This window comes from Thalia democratica, chromosome 4, assembly GCF_965202585.1.
Source record: "Thalia democratica chromosome 4, ktThaDemo2.hap1.1, whole genome shotgun sequence".
Classification (NCBI taxonomy): Eukaryota; Metazoa; Chordata; class Thaliacea; order Salpida; family Salpidae; genus Thalia; species Thalia democratica.
This window is the reverse complement of record NC_139168.1, coordinates 31,612,580-31,640,566: the sequence shown is the minus strand read 5'-3', so window position 1 is coordinate 31,640,566 and position 27,987 is coordinate 31,612,580. Positions and strand designations below refer to the sequence as shown.

The following is a 27,987-nucleotide window of genomic DNA, read 5'->3' as shown; positions in this document are numbered from 1 at the left end:
ATTATTTTTTTTTAACTATATTGTTTGTTCGTAAACAGGTATATTAATAATTATACCTTTTAGTGGTTTTAGCTCGGCAATATTTTTTCTCTACTTTGGTGTTGATACGATAATAAAATTTGTAAAACTACTTGTAAATCTTGTAAAAAACTAAAAAGATAGTGGTGTTTTTCAAAACCTATACTTACAAAAAACAAAAGTAGCAAGAAAAGTTACTTTTAAAACTGCCTTATAAAATAAATACACTGTTTTCTAAACTTTTATCTTAATTTTATGTGCACAGATGCTCACTTACGCATTTTTATTTTCTAACTTATTTAGGTTAACTTTAGTTTAAGCATAGTTTTCTATTATTATTATATTTTTAATTATGAATTTATTCTTTCAAGAATTTATTTTACAAACTAAGTTTCGGTCAAAGACCTCGTCAGTGCTTAAACAAATCTTATTCAAAAATATTGAATAAGATTTTGTAAATTTTGAATATTTACAATAAGAGTTTTGTAGGTTTTATAAATTTTGAATCTTAGTTTGTAAAATAAACTCTAGAAAGAGTAAATTCATAATTAAAAATATAAAAGTTATAGAAAACTATGCTTAAACTACAGTTTACCAAAATAGATTAAAACATAAAAATGGGTAAGTGAGCATCTTTGCACATTGGTGTGTATAAAAATAAATTCAAATTGAACAGTAAATTTACTTTAAAAGTTGTAATTGTTTTCTGAACAAAAATATTTTAGCTTATGTCATGTTCTTATTTTGTTTCTGATGTGTCTGTACACACTTAAGTAAGATTGAAAATTAAAAACAATTATAATAAAAAGTTATGCTTTGATTACACTACATCTAAAGTGATCATTAGTTAAAAAAGTAGTTCCAAAAATAAGCTTCTGTGTACATTAGTGTACATATGAATTAATGTAAAGTGCAGAGAAAACTTGCTAAAAAAATGAAAATCGGTCATAGCCGAAATAAAATAAACTATTATGTTTATATACTTATTTTTATATTATTTTTTATAAAAGTTAAGTTTACTTTATTGTTAAACTCACTTCTTTATAAAGTTATAAAACTGTATAAAATTTTTTTTATGTATATATTCAAATATAAACTTCTTTAAGTGTTTCAATAAATTATTTTAAAAAAAGGTAAACTTTAAGCATAAAACACTGATAAAGTTCAACCTAAGATTGTTTCAGCTTACTACAATTTTACCTTTTTTAAAAAAATTGTGACCTATACTTCAAGTACTCTCATTCCTGCAATAAGTATTTTTTATCTTGATTTATAAATTGAGTTAAAGTTAGTAGCTAAGTCTAAAAATGTTCTCTACTTCTATTTTTATTCTTTTAAGTTTTAGGCTTAGATTGTATTTTCAATTTTATTATATTAGACAAGTTTTTTAGTACATGATATATAAAACTTTATTAAGTAAACTTAAACTTAGTTAGTTTTCGTTTAATTTGTCTTTCTATTTTTTCATTTGATTGGTTGTTTTATTTCTGAAGAATTAAAGATTAGTTTAAAATATTTATTTATTTAGCTCGTAAAAAATTGTAAAAGCATGTGGTGTACGGTTCGATGACCGAAATATTATTTCGTACACCAGGTCTTTAGACCAAATTTTTTGAGTGCTTTTTTATCATTTAATTAACATTTTTGTGAATACTAAAAACTACACCTATAAAAGAAACTTAGGTATAAACTAAATGTAAAACAAAATATTTAAATTTTAAAGAAATAAAATTTTAGTTACATACTAAGCATTACTATTCTACACAGTGAAAAAAAAATGCATTTAGACAATTTTTTTTAATAAGTATACATAAATAACTTAATGAATCTAAGCACTTCGAAAAAATCAAAATATAGTTTTTAAAAGCCTACAAATTTATGGCATATTAAAAAAGTTCTAAACGTTTTCTAAAGTTTTTAATTATTGATGCAGAAGAAAAATCTTTAATAAAAAATTGACTGTGTCCTGGACTGATTTAAGCATTTTTATATAAATCTTGTCTGAATCTAAATACTTTAGAAACTTTGTTTTAGTTCATCAGTTGCTGTCGTATGAAGAAAATTGTTATATAAACTGAGAAAAAACACTGCTCCAATGAAAATTTGTCCTTTTTACATTTCTAAACTTCAGTAGTAAAACTTTATAATGGTTTTAAAATATTATAAAACACTTAAAACTAAAATAATAAAACTTGAGCAAATTACTGAAAAAATCTTAAAACTGTTAATGAATTTTTTTTATTTAAATGTTATATTTTGTTTATTTTAGAAAAATAGAACTACGAAATTAACCTGTTGTGTTTTTATCTTCAGTTTATTTATTGTATACTTAGAATAACATCTGAAATAGCAACTAATAATTTTTCTATAACAAAATTTAATAAAAAAAAACTTTAGAATTTTTAATGTTCTCTAAATGTTCTAAAAATAAATGAACATAAAGGTTGTTAATTAGCTAGCTAAACCGTTTGTGCTAATTAATTTTTACTTATTTTTAGATAAATACAGAAAAGTGTAAGCTATAAGTATAACTTTTCGTTATATTTATTTGCAACAACAAGGTAAAATAAAGATTAAATAACTAATTAATAATGTAATTGTAGTTATATTACGCTCGATAACGATAGATTAAGTAAAGCTCGTAATAAAATTCGTAATAACTTAATAGTAGACGTTGCTTAGCAACAAGTACAGCTATCCTCCTCTCAAGCTCGAAAAATTCGATTTCATATTTTTTACCAAAAAAAACGTTTTGATCAAAGTGCAAATTAGTTTTTTAAAATTTAACTTATAAAAGCTCTATTACTAATTAAGTATTAACAAAACTGCAACTTTTTATTTAAGATCTTTCATTTTTAATATAGCTTTAAAAAAACCTTATGTAAGCGTTCAAAAATACTAATAGATTTATAGTTAGAAATTAAAAATAAACAAGGCAGTGTTTTGATTGAAAATGTCAAACAATGTAGTTTACTTTAAAGTTTTATTTTAGCTTCGAAAACATAGCTAAAATAGTAGCTTGGTTTTAGGTTTGACAGGACACTTTTTGTTGTTAATAAATTGCTTTATAAAAGACTTCAAAATTTTATTTTATATCTCTTCATAAATTAATAACTTTTAAGACATTTAAATTAGCCACTTTGAAAACAAATATTGATCATGTTTTCTTGAGTTCGCACTTTTGTGTTTTGTTCAAAATGCGAACTCATGAGATAGGTGACTGTATAAACTTAATTAACGAATTTTAGAAACTATTTTAAAGGTCAAACTTAACATTAAAACAAAGCAATCTAGTTGGCTTAAATATCAATTAGTTTTTAAGTTTAGTTTAATTAATAAAACAGCATTAAAACATTTTTTCGACACTTTGATAAAAATTTTGATAAATAGTGCTTGATAATAAGTAATAACCAAGCTTATATAGGATCTAAATCGAAAGGTAAAACTGCGACCCTCGAGCCTGTATAATAAAAAAACACATATAAACTAACTCAAAGATTAATTATTTCTAAAGGAGATACAAAATTATTCAAACAAGTACACATCATTTGAATAAAAAGTAACGTTATGTATTAAACAACAAACTAAGTATAGACCATCTGTGCTAATGTGACGCCGTGCTTTTCCGATCCGTTCCCATTTACGGGAAATTGGAAGAATGTTAACGACAAGTTAATGATTTTGAACACCAAACAAAACAAACCAGATGAAATATATTTAGTTCAAGTAAAGTGGAAATTTTATAACAGTGTCTGCTGATTTTAAAGTATGAACTAATTATAGATTAGGACTAATTCATAAATGCAAAGATTTAATCAAGTCTTACCTGAAATCATACTCGTAATTTGCTATCATGTTTTAACTTACTTTGTTGTTTTAATTATAAGGTAACTTTTACGTAAATAATATATATTTGTCTAAATATATTTGTATCTATTTGATATGAGTAATTAATCTTAGAGTAAGTTATAAAACTTACTGAACACTAAATAATAACATAGATAAAACAATAATCATTGTTTAATTTTGTTCTAATCATACTTGGTTTTAGTTTTAATTAGTAACTCTATAAGTATGAATATTTTTTCCATTGTGTTTATTGTAAATATAACTAGTGCACGGAACACTGTGTACTGTAATAAAAGTTTAGTGTTAAAAATACTTGGTTATTTAATAGCTCGTATTAGTAGAAATGCTTTTGTAAACATAACAAACATTTTTGAGATTTGGCCTGAGAATTTAGTTTGTCATGTTACCATTCCGTTCTATCATTTGCCAGTGTGCATTATTTTTAATGGACGCTTACAATAAACTAATAAAAACCTGTGAAAAAACAACTAAATATATTTTAATGTTATATTGAAAATTTTAAACCTAAATGTTATTTCTATTCACAATATAACTATTCTCTTTAGTCTTAATAACTTAATGTAACATTTTTTGTACAAGATTTTTAGTTTTTGTTTTTTTTGAACTGTCTAACAAGTTGAATTTGTTAAAATATAATAAGTATTTTGTGAGTTATGATTTTTAAAAACACAATATTGACGATTTAGTCTAGTTTTGAAAATTTTTATTACGGTTATTAAAAATATTTCTCAAGATTATCTCTATTGCTATTTTTAACTTAAAAGTTAGGATTGAAATGAATTTTTTTTTTTCAATTTTAACTTCAAGCAAACAATTTTTAAAATAATACGTTAAACGTTTAATTTTTTACTAAACTAATTTTTAAATGAGTGTAACTGTGTTTTTATGAATGTAACAAAATACTTGCTAATATATTAAGGTATTGATTAAATTTAAAATAAAAATACATTATAGAACAAAGTGTTTGATAGTTTTCATAAATTTAATTTTTAACTCAACTGTTTATAAAACTAGAAAAAATATGTTATAAATTATATGTCTGAGTAAACTTTCTTATATTTTTAGTATAATACTAAAATAGTAATACATAACGAATAGTTTAAAGGCAAATGTGATTGACTTATACTAAGTTTGATAAAACTTTATAACTCAGTTCTAGAAGTTTTGTAATTCCGTTAAAAAACTTTTTCTACAAAAGAAAAAGTAAGTAAGTAGCACTGTAATCTATACTTGCTTTACGAATTTAAATTTATATACTAAAGTGTTGATATCCCAGTTTAGTTTTAAATTTATTTTGACAGTTGTGATATAAAATCACAGTCTGATTCAGTAAAAATATACAGCTCTAAATGAAGTAGAAAAAAATTTATAAAGCTGGTTAATAAAACCATCAAATAACCAATAAAACACTAGTTTTTACATTTGCCTACAATAAAAACTACAATCACTTTATATTAACAAAACCTTTAAAATATCAATTAAAAAATATCTGATTAGCTAAATCACAGTTCTATTAAGTATTATAAAACTTTCGTATTAAAAGAGGTAAATTTATTTGAAAACTTTAATATCTTAATTAATACTTATGTCAGTTGGAGTAAAGAAATTTAAGATATCTTGGTATATAACTACAACCATGCATTGATTGGGATGCGGTATGCTTAAAACGTTTGAAAAAAAGTTTCTCTGGTACGCAAGTTTCAATTTACTCACGATCTTCGCTTTTTTCAAGTCAAAGAAGACCGAGTAGTTTTTGTAAAACGTGTCAAAAAGCACGTAGTTGTCACCGAGAAATTTCGGATTTCTTGTCACCGTGTTCGTTGGATTTTTGAAAGCTAGTAGCCCCTGTACGTCAGATGCGTCAAGGTCAATGACGTAGTAATCGTATGAACTGTTTCCGAAAATTATTTTCGACCCGCCAAGGTCGTACTTTATTTCTGAAATAAAAGAACTAGAGGTGTTTATAGAGCTAGCGTCGAACGACTTAAATGGTTTAGCAATGGCTTGTGACGTCATAGTTCTGCGATCGTAGAACAAAAGATCACTTTTGTTACCAACTGCAACTGTCACTCCGTCAACTGGGTGCACATCGAAGAAGCGTCTGTATCCTAAAAAAATTTCATTTTGAGCCAGGTCTAGTTTGAGTGTTTGGTATTTAGGTGACCTTATGTCAGCTTCTGCTATTGCTTTCACCTTATTGTCAGTATTGAACCAGATATGGTTTGGCAAAGCATTACTTGTAATCAACTTTGTAACCGGTCCTTTGAACCCGTACGTTCTGGTGGCAACACTTTTACTAACATCCCAAACTTTGACGTAATCATCAATGAGCACATCAGCAGTCGTGATCCAGAAAACCAAGCTGTTCTTGTTTCTTGACGTCACAGCCATCAAATTTCCGCTCCTGGGCATGAACACAACATCCGCTAAGTTGTGGTTGTTTTTGATGGGAATCGCTGCTTGCCTCTCGCAGTCTCTGAAAGGCGAGTAGACATCCACTCCTCTGCCCTTTTTTCCGCACGCCAGCAAGCTTCCGTCGTGGTTCCACGATCCGCAGTAGACCATATCGCCAGAAGTCTCAAAGTCCAACGGAATCTCCCTTTCCACTCGCAGCCTCTTTATCATGGACTCGTTGAAGTAGTTTCTTTCGACGAACTTTTCAGGGTGAAATTGTATTTTTGTTTCGCGGTTTTTTAACTGCTTTACGATGTTTTGTTGCATAGTTTGAAAATTGGTAGTTGCGCCAAAACTGCGTTTAGTAAACCAACTAGAAAAAGAGGAGTTACAATTGCAGATTGGTCGCTGAAAGCTTTAATAACGTTTTATACTAAAAGTGCTTTTAGGTAAACTAAAGCTTGTTTAGTTGATTTTAAACACTTGTTAAAATTTTATATTTTTAACAAAAAAAAGCTAGAATTGATTAATTTGTTAAACATTTCTAAATTCGTAAAAGATAAAAAAAAAAAGGCTTTTGCTTCATTTTCTGTTTTAAAATCTTTATTTTAATTACAAACTTTAAATTTCAACAAAAATAACAAAATGAAAACTTTAAATGTTATTCCTAACTTTCGTAAACATAAATAGTGTAAATGGTAGTGTGTTTTAATTTTTTTGTTGTATTAAAAGAATTTTATAGCACATAGCTTCTTATAAGTGTGTATCAAAATAATTTGAAAAAAAAAAGTTTTTTTAACTTTTCGAACAGTGCTACCACCAAAAGTTTGAAATATTGTTCATTTGTTCATTTAAAAACAAGTATAACACAGTTAGTTACTAATGTGAACATCAGTAGTATTAAACATATTTATAGGTTTAAAGATTTTTAAACCAAAAACTAAGCTATTTTTAGTTTGTAAAAGATTTTAAAAGCAAGTTTGTACAAAACAACTCGTTAATTATTTACTACTAAACAAAACAAGTAACTAATCATCACTATACTATAACTTAACCAATAAAAAGCGTACAGTAAGTCTTCAGCTTTAAGCAATAAAAAAACTTAACTGAACTAAAATATTTATTTTTAATTGATACGATTTGTATGTATAAAAACCTTATATTTTCATATTTTTGGACATTTAAGTTTTAATTGATGGTAAAGATTGTAGTTAAGCAGAGGTAAATTAATACAGCGTATTTGTATTAGAAGTTTAACTTTTACATTAAATATTACTTAAAAGAATTCAAAATCGTAAATCTAAGTTTAGTTCATGGTTGTTTGCACTTTACTTAGTATTTTAAGTTTATATAATAAGCTTATTCCAAAATCTTACTTACTTATTAGGCAGTGGATATATTTAAAACTTAACAGTTATAAATATTTAGTTATATCTATTGCAAACGTTATACAAAATTTATACAAGAATATAAAGTAATATAACAGTTTAAAAAGAAAAAACATAGCTATTTAATAATATTAATAACTCTATTGTTCCACTTACTAAATCTACCCTAATCAAGATCAAAATCATCATTTTGGCCCGGACCGGTCGGACTGACAAAGTTTATCAGATCCTGATTGGTTGCCGCTATCAGGCAGTAGCGCGGGTGCGGCATACTGATGACATTGGAGAAAATGTTGCTCTGATGATCGAAAGTGATCATGCCGACTAACCGCGCTCTTTCGACGTCGAACACCGCAGAGTAGTTCCTGAGGAAAGTGTCGAAGATTGCGTACTTGCTCCCGAAGAACGACGGGCTCCTCATCACGCTTAAGGTGGCCGCGTTGTCCGGGAAAGTCAGCTTCCGCGCGTCTCCCACCTCGGGACGGAACGAAGGGAGGGAGTAGCTGTCGCAGGTGAAACTGTGGGCGTTTATCAGCACCATCTTGTTGATCTTCGGGCTGTACGCAACCTGCAAGATGTAAGAGTTTGGCCCGTTCAGCGCGCTCACGTCGACCGACCTCGCCGGCTGCGCGTTGCTCTGTGACGTCACAGTCCTTCGGTCGTAGAAAAGCAGTTTGTCTTTGTCGCCCACCGCGATCGTCACTTCGTCGACGGGGTTGATGTCGAAGCAGCGCCGGTACACCAACCCTTCATCCGGTTTAACTGGTCCAAAACTTATAGTTTTGTTGCCAGGCGCTCTTATGTCCACCTCTGCTACGGTCTGCACTTTATTATCGGTGTTGAACCACAAATGGTTGGGTAAAGTGGAGCAGGTGACTAATTTCGCAACCACACCTGCAAAGCTGTACTGCCGGAACGCCACGTTTTTTTCAACGTCCCAAATTTTGACGTAGTCGTCACGAACCAAATCAGAACTGTTCCAAAAAAAAAAGACTGCTGTTCCCTCTGGAAGCGAAAGTCATCAAGTTTTTATTTCTGGGCATGAACACAACGTCGGCTAAGGTATGGTTGTCTTTGATGTCGACCGCTGTAACCTTTTTGTAATTTCTAAACGGCGCATATATTTGGACGCCCTTACTAACTTTAACGCACGCCAGCAGGGTCCCGTCGCAATTCCACGAGCCGCAGCTGACCAGGTCCGCGGAAGTTTCGAACTCGAGCGACACTTTTTTTTCAACTCTCAGCCTGTTGACCATGGACTCGTTGAAGTAGTTGGCTGCGACGAACTTTTCCGGTTCGAGTCGGAAGTTCGTTTCTAGTTGTTTCAAGCTTTTCACTATGTTTTGCGGCATGCTGTTTTAAAGTAGGCCTGAACTTCAGATGTAAACTCACAGTTTGAGTAGACAGTCCGTTTAATTACTTTCAAAAACTGACATTTTTACAGCTAGAACTAAAACAAAGTTTAAATGATGTAGTATTTTACTATTAAAAGTTATAAAAAAGTACTGTAGATAATTTCAAATAAGGTAAAAATAAAACAGTGATCGACGGTAACTGGTAAAGCTAGACTCGTTAAACGTCTAGTTTTGATAATTTTAATTTTGTATGGTTTTTATTTACTCTAAGTGTTGCTTGTATTGCTATATAAAACTTTAATAAAAGAATTAAGGTAAGCAAATTAATTATAAGATTTTGTGTATTGAAATTAAAGCTTTCCAAAACTAAATACATATGTTAAAAGATATTTTAAAAAATTAATACAACTAAGTTGAAAATATTTACAAACTCTACTTCACCAAAAACTAAGCTACTAGATAAAATATTTTAAAAAAGATTATACAAATTGCTTAACTATATAAGCTTAAGGTATATTTGATAACTTTTTTCCATAAAATATTTAATACTAATTTATTTTTAATGTACCTGTGTAATAAAGTTTTAAAGTTTTGTAAAAAAGTAAACAAACTAATTCAAACAAAAAGTTACAAAGCTTAGTATATCAAAAAAATATGAGTTTTTAATTTAAAGCTAATAAAGCATAAATCTTTTAAATAAAAACTTTGTTACTAAAACCATATTATCAAACTAAACGGTTGGATTAAGTTTTGTCAAGTTAAAAATGCTACGTTTTTGATGAGTAATATTTTATGCTCAAATACAAAAATGTTATTACTTTTCAAATTAAAAGAATTATTACACAATAAAGTTAACATAACTGGTTAAGAGTAAAAACTAAAACAATAGTTTCAGTATTTACAAATATATTTTCAGTTTAAGTTATATAATTTAACATGTAGCCACCTTGTTTTTTACTTTTTTGTATTTTAGATAGTTTTAGATATGTGTAAACAAGAAGTAAATTACCATAAATGTATTATTATAAAGTAATAATAACAAGATTGAAAGATTTTACAAACAAACCATAGTTTGTTTTTTTATAAAGTTTTCTGTTTAAGATTAAAGAAAAACTAACTAGTTTAAAGTTTTTCTGTGAAACCATGTTATGTTTATAATAGTGTTGAATAGTACTTTTATGTTTAATTGCTCACGTCAGCTACATTCTAACTTAATTTTTTTTACTACAACATATAACTACAAATATTTATAATACTTCCTTGTACAGTTATAAACTAGTAAATGAGTTTATGGATGATTAAAACATACAAAAAAAGTAGGTGACTGTATTTGTATTTAGATTTTTAGGTGTGATATAGAAAAATAAGTTAAAACACTACAACAAATTTTAAACAAGTAATTGAAACTTAACTTTTCTTAAGTAGTAAAACCTAGTATGTTTTAGTTGTAATTTGTTTTATTATCAGAGTTAGCTAACGCACATAAACTAAACTATAAAAACCACCCACTGCCTTTTGATCTTATACCTAAACAGGAGCTCTACAGTTTATTTGTTGCTAATTCACCATAGTTTTTGATTACTATATGTTTTGATTTTTCGAAAACTAATAAAAAGATCTCAACTTCAAGAGGAGAAATTATATTAATTAAGTTTTTTCGAGATGTTTTAATGCAAACTCAGTTTCGGTCAAAGACCTTGGCTTTGCCTCTATTTGAGTAGGATTTTTTTTATATAAACATTGACGAGGTCTTTGACCGAAGCTGAGTTTGCATTAAAAAGACTTAAAATAATTTAATATATGTAGTTTTTGGTTGTTAACTTTTTCAAAAACAATTTAGAAAACAATTAAAAACTAACAAACTATATTTTTTTATGATCGAAATCCATTGTTTTTTCAAATCCTATTGCTAACTATGCTAAAAATCTTTTATTAAAACAATTTTAGATAATTTAAAGTTAATTTATTGCTCTATATCAAGGGTCAGCAGGGAAAAGAGTGCCGCTGGACCAATATCAAAAGTACAACTTTTTTGGGCCGCAGTTATATACTTAGTTACAATGTGACTTTTTTACTCTTCATAGCAACATCCTAAACACCCAAGCATGTAAGTGTTTGATCTCTCCTCAATTACACCTGAGACTTTTTACTCTTAATTTCAGACTACAGAATGTCAAGTGTGCATTTTAAAGGTCTTTCTGGGTCAGATTTTATGCGCATGGGCCGCAGTTTAAACTTTTGCGTGCCGCGAATTTCCGACCCCTGTTTTTAGCTTAAAATTATTTTAAAAAGTCATCATAAGTTTTTTAATAACAGTAATGCTAGATGATCGATTAATACATGACAGTTTTGGGACCGGATAGATTTAATTGACTTTATGGTTAAGTTTTACGAAACTACTAAGTCATGCAAAGACTTTTTTAATTAAGCAGGTTTGACAGACTTTTTCAAATTTAGTGTGGCCTACACATTCATAACGCTGCCGACGAGAGTAGTCAAAGTAACTAATGTTGTTTTAATAAGTTAGCATGGAGCATGATAAACTTTTGTTTGATTTAGTTAAAAATTTCTTGCTTGATTAGATATAGCATTTCGTTTTGACAAGTATGCTGCCGACTATATAAGCGTTGTATGTTTCTTTCAAAAAGGATGCACAAGTTATTTTACTTAGGATTTTTTAAAATATTTACTAAATTTAAATCATCACTTGAAATAAATAAAAAGGAAACTAATTTTTGTTTATGAAAAGAAAAAGTATATAAAACGACTACAAATCATTCAAGATGCTTTTATTAACCATAATTTAAAAAAAGTACAAGTTAAAAATTTACCTCTAGATTTTGCAATGATCGGTTTTGTAGTTTTTTTAACTAGCTAGTAAGATACATTTATTTACGGTTGTAAACCTTTAATTAATTTTCATTAAATTATTTATAAAAGTGGACTTGTTTTCTTATTGATGGTTTACAAAGAGCTTTGCCTTTTTATGAGCTTTTTTTTTTTGTAAATCTAATGCAATTATGTTTTAAATTGAAGAATTTTTGCACAAACAAAAACCTTGGCTCAAGATCTATCAACGGATTTATTTAAGATTCGGTCAAAAACGTATTTTTCTTAGATCTTAGAAAAAACGGATCCCAGGTAATAATAGTCTAATAATAGTTTAAAGTCAATAAAAAACATTATAGAAAAACACTTGTTTTAAGTAACATATTTAAAAGTTTAAAAAATTAGATTTTTTTAAATAGTAAACTTTTCATTAAGTCATGTACTCAGGGTCAGGACTTCTCTTTATTCTAAATTAGAAAAAATATGTACTTTTAAAATTGTTTTACTGTATACAGAAAATTCTATAAGGATATTTATGTTATGAAACACATATTTTTCATAAGTAAACATGTGTAAACCCTCCAAGACAAAACAAGATATGGTAAAACATTTTTCCATAACTTTAAATGCATTAAGTTTTATTTTTTTAGAGATCAGTGAGTTAATTTTATCAATAATACAATAAGAACTAATATAGGGGTCGGCAGGTACTTGGTGATCGCGGGCCAAATTTGGAAAGTATAAATTTTCGTGGGCCGCAGTTGTAGTTTTAGTCTTCCAAATTGTTTAGTATAAGTTTGGAATTTACCGTATGTTATGTTTTTTATATCAGAGACTGTTTTTTGTTAACTTATGGTTAAATATCGTTTTGCGATATGGTTAATCAAACTTATAAACTTAATAAAATGTGGCTATTTTTAAAAACTATAAACTGTCTTCTGTAATAAACAAGATTTTCAGTCGTCACTTTTACTATCATAGTATTTTATATTGGAGCTTCTGATAGAGTTTTATCTTTAAAATGTTTAAAAAAGTTGTTATTCAAATAAACTCCCTAAAATAATTAAATGACTTTAATCGTTATGTAGTTAATAAAAAAAATTAAAGTGTTTTTGTTTGATATTATAAAAACTACTTAAGTTGTTGAATTGTTCTGCTCTTTTAAATTACACATTATAAAACTGTCTATAGGGTAATCAAACGCAGTAATACGTTTATAAGTAAAATAAACAATGACTTGAGTTAATCGAATTTTTGGTATAACGACAACTTAATTGAATAATAATAATAGAAAATCTTTAAAGTAATTAAATACTTTTCGATAAAAGGGGAAAATTACTTAAAAAACTATTATTTAGAAATATGTCTAAAAATTTATTAATTTTATTATAAATGCAATATATTCAGAAACTTAAACTAAATATATAGTTTTTGTGTGTTATTAATAACAAACTATATATATACAAACAATAGTTCAAAAAAAAAAGTTTGTAGTTAAACTTAAAGTCAACAAAACTATGTGTTTTGATATATAAATACTTTTTATAATAAACTTATTTTTGTTATATTTTTTAAGTTTATAATATTAAACTATTCGGTAAAAATTTAAAGGTTAAAATTGTTTGTTATTGTAGTGAATTTGTTTTTAACTTGCATTAAATTATTTTATAATTAAACTAAAATTTTTAATGAATGTGTTAACAAATTCTTATTTAAAAAACGCTTTAATTTTTGGCTTAAAGCGCTCAATAATTTATCTAAACAAAACTTTACTAAACAAGTTTTACGTTTTGTTGACCTTGCAGACTAAACAAATACTCGAAATAAATTTCATTGTTACGGTGGCTATTGTGTTTTTACCACTTGTTGAAACTCAACAATGAAACGTTCTCCTTATTTCATTTCTCTGTAAATATAACGAGCTCTCATACTGTTTTATTGAACGCTGTATGTTCAGTACATTGGTTATAAAAAAAAACCTTACACGTTCTTAAGCTTTTGTTTGTATGTTAAGATAAGTATATTCTTATGTTTTTAATTTTATTAAAACTTTCTTTAGATAGGTTTAACTTATTAGTCATGTACTAGAACAAAAATTTAAAGTTATTTATTCTAAATTGTTACAAATATATATATATATATATATATGTATAAGTTTTTAGTTTTATTTCAAATTAAAGTTTTACCAGAAAAGGTAAAAATGTTTTTTCTGCAAAAATATATTTGATTTGTTTTAGTTTTAGAGTTCGAAAACTAAGTATAGGCTAAGTTTTGTTTTACAAAAAACGAGTAAACTCGCAATTAATGACAATATTGTTTAAATTTTTTACTGAAGGTGTTAAAAAAAGTATTAAGTATCTTAGGCCTTTGATTACTACTTTTAATATGTCACTGGCTTGTCCACTGCCAAGCTATGGAAACCGTGCTATGTTGAGCAAGATTAATCCTTTACAAATTCGAAACCTGGACACAAATTACATCAGGAAACTAACAGTGCCATTGAAAAGGGATGAGTTTTTACAGATAAAGGTGAAACTTCTTAGTAATGGTCTATGTATTTGTTAAAAATATTTAGACTCAAACACTTAAATTACATCTACTGTAGTAGATTTGTTATTTATAAATCAACAGATAATAAATAGCAATATAAAATGTTTGTTTATATTTTTAAATATGAAAGATTTTGGTTGATTTAGCCCGGTTTAAATAAGCAAAGTTATATTAGTTTGTAGAATAAAGTAAAAGTTATAAGTTGTATTTTAATCAGGTTATAGACAATAAATTTATAAAAGTTGTATAGCAATCAAAAGCTATTTTTAAAGTACTGATAAAAACCTGAACTTTTTTCGAACTGTTTTCGTAATGAACTAAGGCATTTAAAACTCAAAACACAGTTTGTTTTTTGACTACAAATTTGTTTTTAAACAGAAATTTGCAAAAACATGGTAGAGCTGTGTATATACTGTTTAGCTTAAAATACAAATGTGTTTTTGTTTTCTAGTATAATCAAACAATGCCTAACTATAATTTGTTTTATTTTTGAATACTTTCAATAATACTGTTAAAGGCATAACTAAATTTCGCTTGTTATTTATCCCTTATTTAAAGTAGCTCATAAAAAAAATTTTAAAGAAAAATCTTCAAAATATAATTCAGACTAAAATCAGTAAAACTTATCAATGAATCAATTTAGGAGAGATAAATGTATATTAAAACAAACTTATTATAAAGAGTTCTCATATAAAGTTTCTTACTACATATCAAGTGAACAAAAATAATTAAATATTTGTATTGAATTTATTTTGTTTGTACAACATATGTTTTAGTATAAAACAAGAACAGCTTATATTTCATATAATTTAAAAGTTTTCTTAGATTTAAAAATATATAATAGTAGTTAAAACCTTTTTGACATATATTTTGCAATTAAAATAGAAAAAATGCGTTTTTTTTATAAAGTTTTGCAGACAAAGTTGTACACTTTAATGTAGTTTTTTCTTTACTACCTCTTATTTATTAATCTTATATACATATTTTTATTCTGTTCCATGATAATTTTATGTTTCCGTTTCCTTTATTTTGATTTAATAAAACAAAATCAACTTATTACCTTTGCATGAATAAAACTTATTCGCTACTACCTTAAGTTAAAGTGCCACTTTTTGTTGTAGAAAAACGCAAAAAAGACGTTCAAAAGCGAGTACGACCGCCAACAGTCCAGTGCCACCTGCTACGGCGGAACGTACAATTTTAAGACGGTGGACGAACCGACTTGCGCGAGAATCAGGCCCTCGTCCCCATCCAGAAAGAACAGGCCGCACCCTCCCAGGTTGATTTTTGTTGTTCCGTCAAACATAAAGAGTTTAAAACGCAAAAGGCGAAAGTGTTTTGATTTTTAAATTTCTTACAAGCAGTTCATGTTAAAACTTGTAATAAGATTTTAAAACAAGGAATATAATACTGACGCCGTCTTTTGATTCATGATAAAACAGGTTATTATTATTTTTTTTAAGAAATAAATTTTCTAAAGAATTTCTTTTTGTTTACTGTTCTGAGTTTCATAAGTCTAAGTAAAGTTTATCAACACAAATTAAAAAGCATGATTTTATAGAGTTTTCATGGTAAATCGGCTTCAAAACATAGATGGATACTATCAGCCTGGAAGCGTGCACCGATCGCAAACAGGTTAAAAATAACAACTTGGTGTTTAGTGCAAAACTTTGGTATTTTCAATCGTGAAATACCCTTTATAAAATAAATTAGTAATGGGTAAATATGAGTAAATATAAGTAAATAGTAAAGCTTTGCTCTGTTTTATAACACAACCCTATAGAAATCAACCTACAAAATTTATAATGCAGCTTCGTTGCCAAAAAGGCCAGCTAAGGAGAGCAAGGCGACAAACTCATCAAGACCGTTCACCGCTCACACGTCGTTCAGTGAGCGCGAAAATATGAAGAAGAAATTGGGAGCCATTCACGCACAAGCTGTTGAGTCGTGGCTCAAACTTGCCTCCGAAAAAGGTTGAAACTTGGCGTAAAACCGCAAATTAAATTGTTAAAAGTCATCTTTGCGTTAATGTATCATTTACTGATGTTGTGATTAGATTTAATCAGTTAGTTAGATAAGATAAACAAGTTTTTTTTAACTTGAGTGTTTTAACATGCTAATGGTGTTAGCTGGGGATTATTGAACAATGGTTGCTCGCGTGTTGCACGAGTGTGTAGATAAAGTATTCCACGGGCCGCTATTGTTTTGAAATAATTGTAGTAACTAATAATAAACGACAGTTTTGAAGCAAAGTGGTATGAAATAATCAATACTATAACATTCGTAAAGAGTAATTGTTAAATGCCTAGTTTTATGTTTTTATGAAAGCATTTTTTACTTTATTATTCTAAAGAAGTATGTTATTAGCTGAAAAGTACCAAGAATTTGAACATTGGGCTGCAGTTTTTCAACCCCTTTACTAGTCTGATAACTTTTAGTTCTGTGTTTTAAAAGAATTAATAAAAATTAGAAAAAAAAAACGTAAGTAGTCAGTATAAGTATACAAAAAGTCAAAAGATTCCAAATGTTTTTTTTATAAGTCAAAAGAATTTTAAAAATATATAAATTTACTTTTTTTTTAACCAATACGATTAAACTAGTATAAAAAAAACTTTGTTAAAAATGCTTACTTTTTTAATACTTATTGTTTTCAAATGTATAAGAATGTTATATTTACAAAACTTAACATAAAGAAGTTCTCAGTTGTTTTGTTTTTAATTATATGTATGAGTTCAAAATAATGATACTATAGCATTTGGTTACAAATATGTGTTTACATTTTTTCGATTGCTAGAATTTTTTTAAAGCATAAGCAAAACGTATTAAAAAGATGTGGTATTTAAAAGAAATAAAAATAAAACACGTGTAGCTTTACCGAATTGAACTAATTGTAAACTTAAAGCGTATGCTACATACTTTAGTACGTCTTATGTTAATTTCTTATGAACTCACTTGAGATAAGCAATAAAATACACGTACCGCTTTTTCTTTGTTTTAAGCTAAACAATAGCTCTATAGTTTATTATTTGGTAAAACATCATATTTTTCGGTTTTTTAAATTTTTTTCAATACTAATTTAAAAAGTATCCTTGAAATAATGAAACTAAATTAAAGTCGTTAACAATAAAAATCTGTGAAACAAAATTCTAATAAATTAAATTAAAGGTTTAGGTAGTAGTTAATAAAAAAATAGTTTATGGTTATTTTTAAAATGCTAAGTAAGAATTAATCCACAGTTCGAGAATAAAACCTAAACAAACTTTTTTCATCTATTCAAAAAGTTATGCAAGCTTTACCAATAGTACATAATAGGTTTAAAATGTAGATATACTATAATTTATAGTTTGAATTTGTTATATTGTATGATAGCTTTAGTACAAAAAAATATGATTATATTCTAAGGTTTAATTATTTGTCAGATAATAGGTTATAACCTCACTATAGTAAAACCTCTATAATTTTTCAAGTGTTTCAGCTATGGTAAAACTAACTGCTTTTCTTAGACAGGGTAGCTATTCGTCGGTCATTTAAGTTGGATGAAAAGCGTTTAAGAAATGGAAGAGAATCTGTTTCCGCAAATAAAACTAAAGACCAATTACCAGAAAAATCAACTACATCAAGTATTTGTTGATATGATTATAACTTTTAATTTGAAAATTAAGAATAAACCTCCTTACTTATTTTGTCATATAAATCTTTAGAAATTTAAATAATTTACATGAAAATACATTATAATTAAACACAAAAACTTATTAGTTTGATGACAAAAAACAGCTTTAAATCCACATAAAGGTAAATATATTAAACGTAAAGCATCTATTGTATTTTTTTAAGAACACTATGGGTTTAATAATAACAAGATATTAAAATCATGCATGAGTTTCAACCAACTTTTTCATTGACAGAAAAACAGTTAGTGAACTTGTCTCGTTCTCTGAGACAGGCTTCGAACGAAAGGAAGATTTTAGAGGAGAGAGAGAGATTCATTTTTGAAACACCGAAAAACAAGGACTTTCAGATACATCCGGGGTGGAGCACTGCTTGGCACAAGCAGTACGATTCCAGGTCTATTAGGTACCCACCACAGCTGTACGCTTAAAAATTTTTTTAAATTTTACAAGTAGCGCACGTGAGTTTCGTAGTTATTTGCACATTTTAGTTTTTGTTTCGTTTTGTATACGCAATTTACATTCTAAAAATAGAAGTTTATATTTAAAAACAAAATGCTACATGTTAACTATTTTCAAGCTAAGGTGTTAGTTTGGTTTACAAACTGTAACTTACTCAAATATTTTCAGTTGAATTGTTTTAAATTGAGCCTACCAATAATCACTGTCAAAATTACTCTGCCTTTTACTACTATAAGCTTGTTTGTTTAGAGTAACTTTCTAATAATTTTTTTTTTGTAGTTAACTTATTCGTAATTTGATAACCTTTTATAAAACATGCATTGTTATTTTTAGTCTTTTTTTTTTAAAGAATTTAGATTCAAACTTGTTTTATTTTAACTTTCATTGTTATCTTTAATCTGTTTAATTTTCTTCTGTTGTCACAATATGTCACATAATAAATTGTTTTCATAAATACAGTCTTTTTAATGTGTTATATATATATATATATATATATATATATATATAATTTTGAATGTAGGAATTTTAATTTGTTAATACAAACAAAATCTTCTAAAAGCAAAAAATTCTTTAACAAGTTAGGTTTTATTATATTAAGGTTTAGCAAAATTGTTTTTGTTCAAAGTTACAAACAAACATTAGTGCTAAAACTTTTTTTTTCTCTTAATTAACTTAATATTCAAACTTACTAGCGTCGTTACCATTTTTTACTTTTAAGTAAAACAAACTATAATTAAAGCAATTTAAGTATTTTTACTTGAGAAAAATTAAGCTTAATTGGTAGTTTAAAGCTGGTTTCAGTGTTATAACATGTTTTTATATATTAATATCAAAAAATATAATTACAAATACAATAACCTACTTTTTCGTAACTTAAAATCTAGCTTCAATACAACTATTTTTTAATAATTGTAAAGTTTTATAAAATAGTTGTAGTTATGTGTTGTAGTAAAAAAACTTTTAACATAGAATATAACTGACGTAAGGAGCTAAACATAAATGTAACGTAGCATGTAATATCAAAACTATGTAGCTCGAATATAAACATAAAATTGTTTAACTGAAAAACCTCGAACAAATTATTTTTTCTAAAAACTAAAACAAAGTATTTAAAAAAATTTTAGGTGCTACTAAAATTGTTTTTATGGTTATTTCTTCATGTTTAGACAAATATATAAAACTATCTACAATACAAAAAAAAAAACTGTGTTGCTACAATAAAACTTTAAGGCCTAAATCTTAAGATATAATCGTTAAATACTAAAACTATTGTCTTAGTTTATACTTTTTACTAGTTGTGCTTATTTTAATAACTACTAATTCTATTAATTTGAAAAGTAATTATTACTTTTCATATTTTAGCATGAAGTATTACTCATCATAAACGTAACAAGTTTAACTTGACAAAGCTTAATCGTTTAGTTTAATAATATAGTTTTACTAACAAAGTTTTTATTGGAAAGATTTATGCTTTAATAGCTTTAAACTAAAAACTCTTATTTTTTTAATATACTAGACTTGTAACTTTTTGTTTGAAAAAGTTTGTATACTTTTTACAAAACTTTGAAACTTAATTACACAGGTATAAAAAATTTGACTTATTTTTAAGTATTTTATGTAAGAAAGTAAACAAGTATACCTCAAGCTTGTATAGTTGTACAGTTTGTATAATCTATTTTATATTTCAATATAGTAGCTCAACTTTTAGTTAAATAGAGTTTGTAAAAGTGTTTCAACTTAGTTGTAATTCTTTTTAAAAATATTTATTAGTGTATGTGTTTAGTTTTGTAAAGCTTTAATTTTATAACACAAAATCTTATATTTTGTTGCTTATTTTAATTTTTTTATTAAAGGTTCATAAAACAGTATAAGCAGTACAAGCAGTAAATAAAAACTATACAAAACTTAAAATTATCAAAACTAGACGTTTAACGAGTCTAGCTTTACCAGTTACCGTCGATCACTCCACCGATTACACCGATTTATTTTCATCTTATTTGAAATTATCTACAATATTGTTTTGTGATTTTCAATAGTAAAATATTACACGAGTTCAACGTTAAGGTAGTTTTAGCTGTAAAAATGTCAGTTTTTGAAGGTAATTAAACGGACTGTCTATAGAATTTCCTGCTTCTCAAGCTCAAACTGTGAGTTTACATCTGAAGCTCAGGCGTACATTAAAACAGCATGCCGCAAAACATAGTGAAAAGCTTGAAACAACGAGAAACGGACTTCCGACTCGACCCGGAAAAGTTCGTCGCAGCCAACTACTTCAACGAGTCCATGGTCAACAGGCTGAGAGTTGAAAAAAAAGTGTCGCTCGAGTTCGAAACTTCCGCGGACCTGGTCAGCTGCGGCTCGTGGAATTGCGACGGGACCCTGCTGGCGTGCGGTAAAAAAGGCAAGGGCGTCCAAATATACGTGCCGTTTAGAAATTACAAAAAGGTTACAGCGGTCGACATCAAAGACAACCATACCTTAGCCGACGTGGTGTTCATGCCCAGAAATAAAAACTTGATGACTTTTGCTTCCAGGAGGAACAACACTCTCTTTTTTTGGAACAATTCTGGTTTGGTTCGTGACGACTACGTCAAAATTTGGGACGTTGAAAAAAACGTGGCGTTCCGGCAGTACAGCTTTACAGGTGTGGTTGCGAAATTGGTCACCTGCCCCACTTTACCCAACCATTTGTGGTTCAACACCGATAATAAAGTGCAGACCGTAGCAGAGGTGGACATAAGAGCGCCTGGTCACAAAACAATAAGCTTTGGACCAGTTAAACCGGATGAAGGGTTGGTGTACCGGCGCTGCTTCGACGTCAGCCCTGTCGACGAAGTGACGATCGCGGTGGGCGACAAAGACAAACTGCTTTTCTACGACCGAAGGACTGTGACGTCACAGAGCAACGCGCAGCCGGCGAGGTCGGTCGACGTGAGCGCGCTGAACGGCCCAAACTCTTACATCTTGCAGGTTGCGTACAGCCCGAAGATCAACAAGATGGTGCTGGTAAGCTCCTACAGTTTCACCATCAACTGCTTCGCCCTCCCCGCGTCCCACCCCGAGGTGCGAGACGCGCGGAAGCTGACTTTCCCGGACAATGCGGCCACCGGAAGCGCGATGAGGAGCCCGTCGTTCTTTGGGAGCAAGTACGCCATCTTCGACACTTACTTCAGGAATTACTCTGCGGTGTTCGACGTAGAAAGAGCGCGGATTGTCGGCAGGATCACGCTCGATCATCAGAGCAACATTTTCTCCAACGTCGTCAGCATACCGCACCCGCGATACTGCCTGATAGCGGCAATCAATCAGGATCTAATAAATTTCGTCAGTCCGACCGGTTCGGACCAAAATGATGATTTTGATCTTGATTAGGTTAGAATTAGTAAATGAAATACACAGAGTTGTTAATATTGTACAATCGCTTTGTTGTTCTTTTTATGCGTTTTTATTATCTAATATTTTTGTATAAATGTTGTGGGTAGCTGTCTAAATTGCACGAGCGTACAAAGTTGCACGAGTGCACAAAATTACACAAAGATACTTTTGCATGAGGGCATAAAATTACACAAAGATACTTTTGCACAAGGGCATAAAATTGCACGAAGATACTTTTCCACAAAGGGTCAATTTTTCACGGAGACAAATTTGCTCGGGATAAATTTTTTTTATAATATTTTTTTTTCTACTATAATTGTTACCCTTAACCCTTACCCTCGGTCGGTAAGTGATTCTATTTATTTTTTATTTTTGTATTTTATTTATTTTTATTATTATTATTTGTTTTTTTTACTATCACTGTTACCCCTAACCCTTACCCTCGGTCGGTATATATTTTTTTTAATATATATATTTTTTTAATTGTTTTTTTTTTTTTATTAGTTTTTTTTTTCACAATCACTGTTACCCCTAACCCTTACCCTCGGTCAGTAACTTGTGACTTTTTTTTTAATTTTTTTTCTGGTTCTTTTTTTCTATTTACTTTTTTTTTTGTATTTTTTAATCTCGTGCAAAATGTAACTTGTGCAACATTGAACTTTGGTGAAAAATTGTCTTCGTGCAATTTTGTGCCCTCGTGCAAATTTGGCTTCGTGCAATTTCGTGCACTCGTGCAATTTTATCTTTGTGCAATTTAGACCCGTTCCCAAATTTTTTATAAAGTTTGCAATAAATGTAACAAAATATCCTTAACTGTTAACTATGAAATATATCCACTGCCTAAAAATTAATCTTTCGGAACAAGCTTTATATATAAACTTTAAAGACTAAGTAAAGTGCAAACGACCGTAAGTTAAACTTAGATTAACGATTTTGAACTCTTTTGAGTAATATTTATTGTAAAAGTTTAATTTCTAATACGAATTTTTAATTTAACTCTGCTTAAGTACATTCTTTTGTAACTTAACCATCAATTAAAACTTATATGTCTAAAAATTCTAAAATGTAGTTTATTTCTACGTACAAATCGTATTAATTTAATAAAACTTTTATTATCATAGTTTATTTAACTTTATTTTGATACACACTTAAAAGAAGCTATGTGCTATAAAGTTCTTTAAAACAACAACAAAAAATAAAACACCATTTACATTTTTACAGTTTTTATATTTACGAATGTTAAGAATAATATTTAGATATTTAAATGATTGCTTTTGTTTGAATTTAAAGTTTTTAACCAAGCTAAAGATTATATAACAAAAATTTAGCAAAAACTTTGTTTTATTCTTTTTTATTTTTTACGAATTTAAAATAGTTTATTAAATTAACTAAACAAGTTTTAGTTTACCTAAAAACACTTTTAGTATAAAACGTCATTAAAGCTTCAAGCGACCAACCTGCAATTGTAACTCCTCTTTCTTTAGTTTGTTTACTAAACGCAGTTTTGGCGCAACTACCAGTTTTCAAGCTATGCAACAAAACATCGTAAAGCAGTTGAAAAACCGCGAAACAAAAATACAATTTCACCCTGAAAAGTTCGTCGAAACAAACTACTTCAACGAGTCCATGATAAAGAGGCTGCGAGTGGAAAGGGAGATTCCGTTGGACTTTGAGACTTCCGGCGATCTGGTCTCCTGCGGAGCGTGGAGCCACGACGGAAGCTTGCTGGCGTGCGGAAAGAAGGGCAGAGGAGTAGACGTCTACTCGCCTTTCAGAAACTGCGAGAGGCAAGCAGCAATTCCCATCAAAAACAAGCACAACTTAACGGATGTTGTGTTCATGCCCAGGAGCAGAAATTTGATGGCTGTGACGTCAAGAAACAAGAACAGCTTGATTTTCTGGATCACGACTGCTGATTTGCTCATTGATGATTACGTCAAAGTTTGGGATGTTGGTAAAAGTGTTGCCACCAGAACGTACGGGTTTAAAGGACCGGTTACAAAGTTGATTACAAGTAATGCTTTGCCAAACCATATCTGGTTCAATACTGACAATAAGGTGAAAGCAATAGCAGAAGCTGACATAAGGACACCTAAATACCAAACACTCAAACTAGACCTGGCTCAAAATGAAAGTAGTTTTGGACACAGACGCTGCTTTGATGTGCACCCAGTTGACGGAGTGACAGTTGCAGTTGGTGACAAGAACGATCTTTTGTTCTACGATCGGAGAGCTATGACGTCACAAACTGTTGCTAAACCATTTAAGTCGTTCGACGCTAGCTCGATAAACACCTCTAGTTCTTTTATTTCAGAAATAAGGTACGACCCTGGCGGATCGAAAATAATTTTTGGAAACAGTTCATACGATCACTACGTCATTGACCTTGACGCATCTGACGTACAGGGGCTAGCTTTCAAAAATCCAACGAACACGGTGACAAGAAACCCTAAATTTCTCGGTGACAACTACGTGCTTTTTGACACGTTCTACAAAAACTACTCTGTCTTCTTTGACTTGAAAAAAGCGAAGATCGTGAGTAAATTGAAACTTTCGTATCAGAGAAACTTTTTTTCAAACATTTTAAGCATACCGCATCCCAATCAATGCATGGTTGTAGTTATATACCAAGATATATTAAACTTATTTACTCCAACAGATATAAGTAATAATTAAGATATTAAAGTTTCAAATAAAATTATCTCTTCTAATACGAATGTTTTATAATACTAAATAGAACTGTGATTATGATGACTAAATACTTTTTTATTGATATTTTAAAAATATTATTAATATATAGCGATTTTAGTTCTTAGTTTAGGTAAATTTGTTATATTGAGTATTTGATAGTTTTGTAAATTTGCTTTGAGATACTTTTTTTTACTGTACAGCTAGCTGTATATCTATACCGAATCAGACTGTGATTTTTTATATAGAAGTATATACAAAAGTCAAAATATCACAGAAGTCAAAATTAATTTAAAGCTAGACAGTGATTTCAACATTTTAAGTATATAAATATAAATTTTACTATATTCATGAAAACACAGTTACACTTAATTAAACACTAAATTTGTAGAAAAATAAAAGGTTTAAAGTATTTTGTAATGCTTGAAAAATTTTGCTCGAAGTTAAATTTGAAAAAAACATTATTTATCAAGTTTATTTATCAAATTTATCAAGTTTGCAACTTTGAAAATCATAACTCACAAATATGTCATTATATTTCAACAAATTTACCTTGAACGATAATTTATTATAACAAAAAATGTAAATTTTGTATAAAGTTTTTATTTTACATTAAGTAGTTAAGACTTTAGAGAATAATTTTATTGTGATTAGAAATAACATTTAGTTTTAAAATTTTCAATATAACATTAGAGTATATTTATTTGTTCACATTGCTTTATTTATTAGTGTAATTGTAAGCGTCCCTTAAAATAATGCACACTGGCAGATGATAGAATGAAAAGGTTTTATGACAACTCAAATTCACATCACAAAAATGTTTGATAACTTATACGTTAAGTTGGACCTTTAAAATGGTTTCTGAAATTCGTTTTTTAAGGATACACCTTTCTCACCAGCTCACACTTTGAACAAAGTTTTATAGTAAACTGCATTGTTCAACTTTTTCACTTAAAACACTGCCTTGTTTTTTTTTTTGGACTTTACTATATTTTCATTAATATTTTTGAATGATTACATAAAGTTTTCGTACAGATTAATTAAAAATGAAAGATCTTAAATAAAGAATTGTAACATTATTAATAGTTAGTTTAGTAATAGAGTTAACTTAAATTTAAAAACACTAATTTGCACTTTGAACAAAACGTTTTTTGGTAAAAAATGCGAACTCAAATCTTTCTAACTGAGGAAGATGGCTGTACTTGTTGCTAAGCAACGCCTACTATTAAGTTATTACGAGTTTTATTACGAGCTTCACTTAATCTATACATTCATCGTTATTGAGCGTAAGATAAACTACAAGTACATACATTATTAATTAGTTATTTAATCTTTTTTTTACATGGTTATAGCAAATAAACACAACAAAAAGTTATAGCTTTCACCTTTTTGTATTTTTTTAAAAGTAAGTTAAAAAATAATAATCAGCATAAACGGTTTAGCTAGCTAATTAACAACCTTTATGTTTATATATTATTTAAATAATTAGTGGACATTGAAAGTTTTAAAGTTTTGTTTTATCAAATTTCGTTATAAAAAAAATATTGGTTGCTATTTTAGATGTTACTATAAGTATACAATAAATAAGCTGAAGATAAACATATATTAATTTAATAACACAACAAGTTAATATTGTAGTTTTATTTTTCTAAATTTAAAAAGTATAGCTTTTCATAAAAAAAATTCATGCATAAATTTAAGAATAACAAATTTATTCATAAACGTGAAACATTTATAAAAAATAATTAACACCTCGTTTGAAAGCATAAAAACGCTCAATAAATTCAAACTTATCAAATGTATACAACTTATTAAAAAAAAAGAATGTTAACTTTATTTATTCAGTTGTTTCAGTGTCTTTTATTTTATTTTCTGAACTCTCGTTATTTTAATTTTTCGTACATTGGTGGTTCTTTTTGAATTTTTATATCGTTTTCTTTTAGTTGTAAAAGTTTTGGAGCATCAATTAATAGCTCATTATTTTCATTTAAAACTAATTTTAGTTTTAAGCATTAACATTTTTAGGCTAACTCATTTCTTTCAAAAATTCTTTTAGTGTATAAGTACGAAGTTCGTCTTTTTCTATTTTATTTTAATAATTATTTATTGTAATACTATTTAATGATAAAATTGTTCTTGACTAGCATTTAACTTACGCTGACCTTTTTAAAATAAAGCAGTTTAGTCTTAATTAAAAATTTAAACCCGAACTGCCTTTTTCTATTTTATTTGCATTTTTTGCAAATATTTTTTTTTTTTTTTGTCATGAGATAATTCCAAACTAATATTTTTTGGTTCAAAACCGTAAAGTTTTGTTTTTATAACAAAACATTACTATCGATGTTTTGGTTGTTGAATTGTAAGTTTGCATTCAAATCATCTAAACAAGAATCAAATAAATGTGGAAAAATGGAAAAATCATTAAAATACTTTTTTAATGGTTTTATTCTCATACAGCGAGGTTTTATTGAGCAAGGATGAAAAACTGATAAACTCACATTGATTTTTTTAGTACAACTTCGATAAACTATACTTCTTAGCTGCATTTATATAATTTGTTGTGATGGTCAATATTAAAGTTTGTCGCATATTTATAAATTGAAGTTTTATTCGCGAAGCTACTAGAAATATCCACAAATATTGCGAATATTGTGAAAATTTACGCTTTAAATGAACTATAAGAGAACAAAATCAAGTTTATTTATCCACTTTTCAGATGACTAGTAGTAAGACGTGAAATTATTCTCTCCTTGACACAATGCAGAAATTTGTAAAGTAATCGCAACAATTGTATACATTTCTAGCAACTTCTCGAATTAAAGCATGGTTTGTATATAAACTGAGCGTATTAATTTGAGCTATCACAACAAATTTAGTTTACTACAGATAAGAAGTATCATTTAACAAAGTTACAAGTATAAAGCAAAAAGAAACATTGAAACGAGTTTGAAATTTTTCTATCCTTATTTAATGAAACCTCGCTATATGAGAATTGAGAAGAAAACCAATTAAAATTGGTTTTAATGGTTTTTCTATTTTCTTCGATTCTTGTTTAGATGATTTGAATCTAAAGTTGCAAAACAAAAATTAACTTGAAGATAACAAAAACAACTTAGTTACAAAAATGAAACTAGAAGGTTTCGAACCAAAAGATATTAGTTTGGAGTTATTTTGTGACAAAAGAAACATAAAAGTTACTGCAAAAAAAAAAAAAAGACGGACTTCGTACTTATACATTAAAAGAATTTTTAAAAGAAATAAGTTAACGAGAATTATTTTTGCTCAAATAGGTTTTTTTGGTAATTTTCAAAAAATGTCCAAACTTTAGGTTCAATTATTTTCCTTATCTTTAAAGCTAACTTGGAACTTTTTTTTTCTAAAGAACGTTCT

At 28.2% G+C, this 27,987-nt stretch overlaps 1 protein-coding gene across 1 annotated transcript; it reads left to right on the top strand.

The window, feature by feature from the left end:
- The first annotated feature begins 14,195 nt into the window (after positions 1 to 14,195).
- On the top strand, positions 14,196 to 18,961 carry LOC145834843 (uncharacterized). Its single transcript, XM_082942359.1, has 6 exons — positions 14,196 to 14,383; positions 15,526 to 15,683; positions 15,966 to 16,039; positions 16,216 to 16,377; positions 17,908 to 18,024; positions 18,310 to 18,961. The coding sequence occupies exons 1-6, from the start codon at positions 14,240 to 14,242 to the stop codon at positions 18,501 to 18,503; spliced, it is 849 nt and encodes a 282-aa protein (XP_082798485.1). The 5' UTR covers positions 14,196 to 14,239; the 3' UTR covers positions 18,504 to 18,961.
- Positions 18,962 to 27,987: the final 9,026 nt, after the last annotated feature.

Bases quoted from the DNA above. Each gene is read 5' to 3' on its own strand.
- LOC145834843 (XM_082942359.1), top strand. From the start codon at position 14,240: ATGTCACTGGCTTGTCCACTGCCAAGCTATGGAAACCGTGCTATGTTG. The intron at 14,384-15,525 runs GTGAAACTTCTT...TTTTTGTTGTAG, and splicing joins ATGAGTTTTTACAGATAAAG to AAAAACGCAAAAAAGACGTT. The intron at 18,025-18,309 runs GTATTTGTTGAT...TTTCATTGACAG, and splicing joins AGAAAAATCAACTACATCAA to AAAAACAGTTAGTGAACTTG.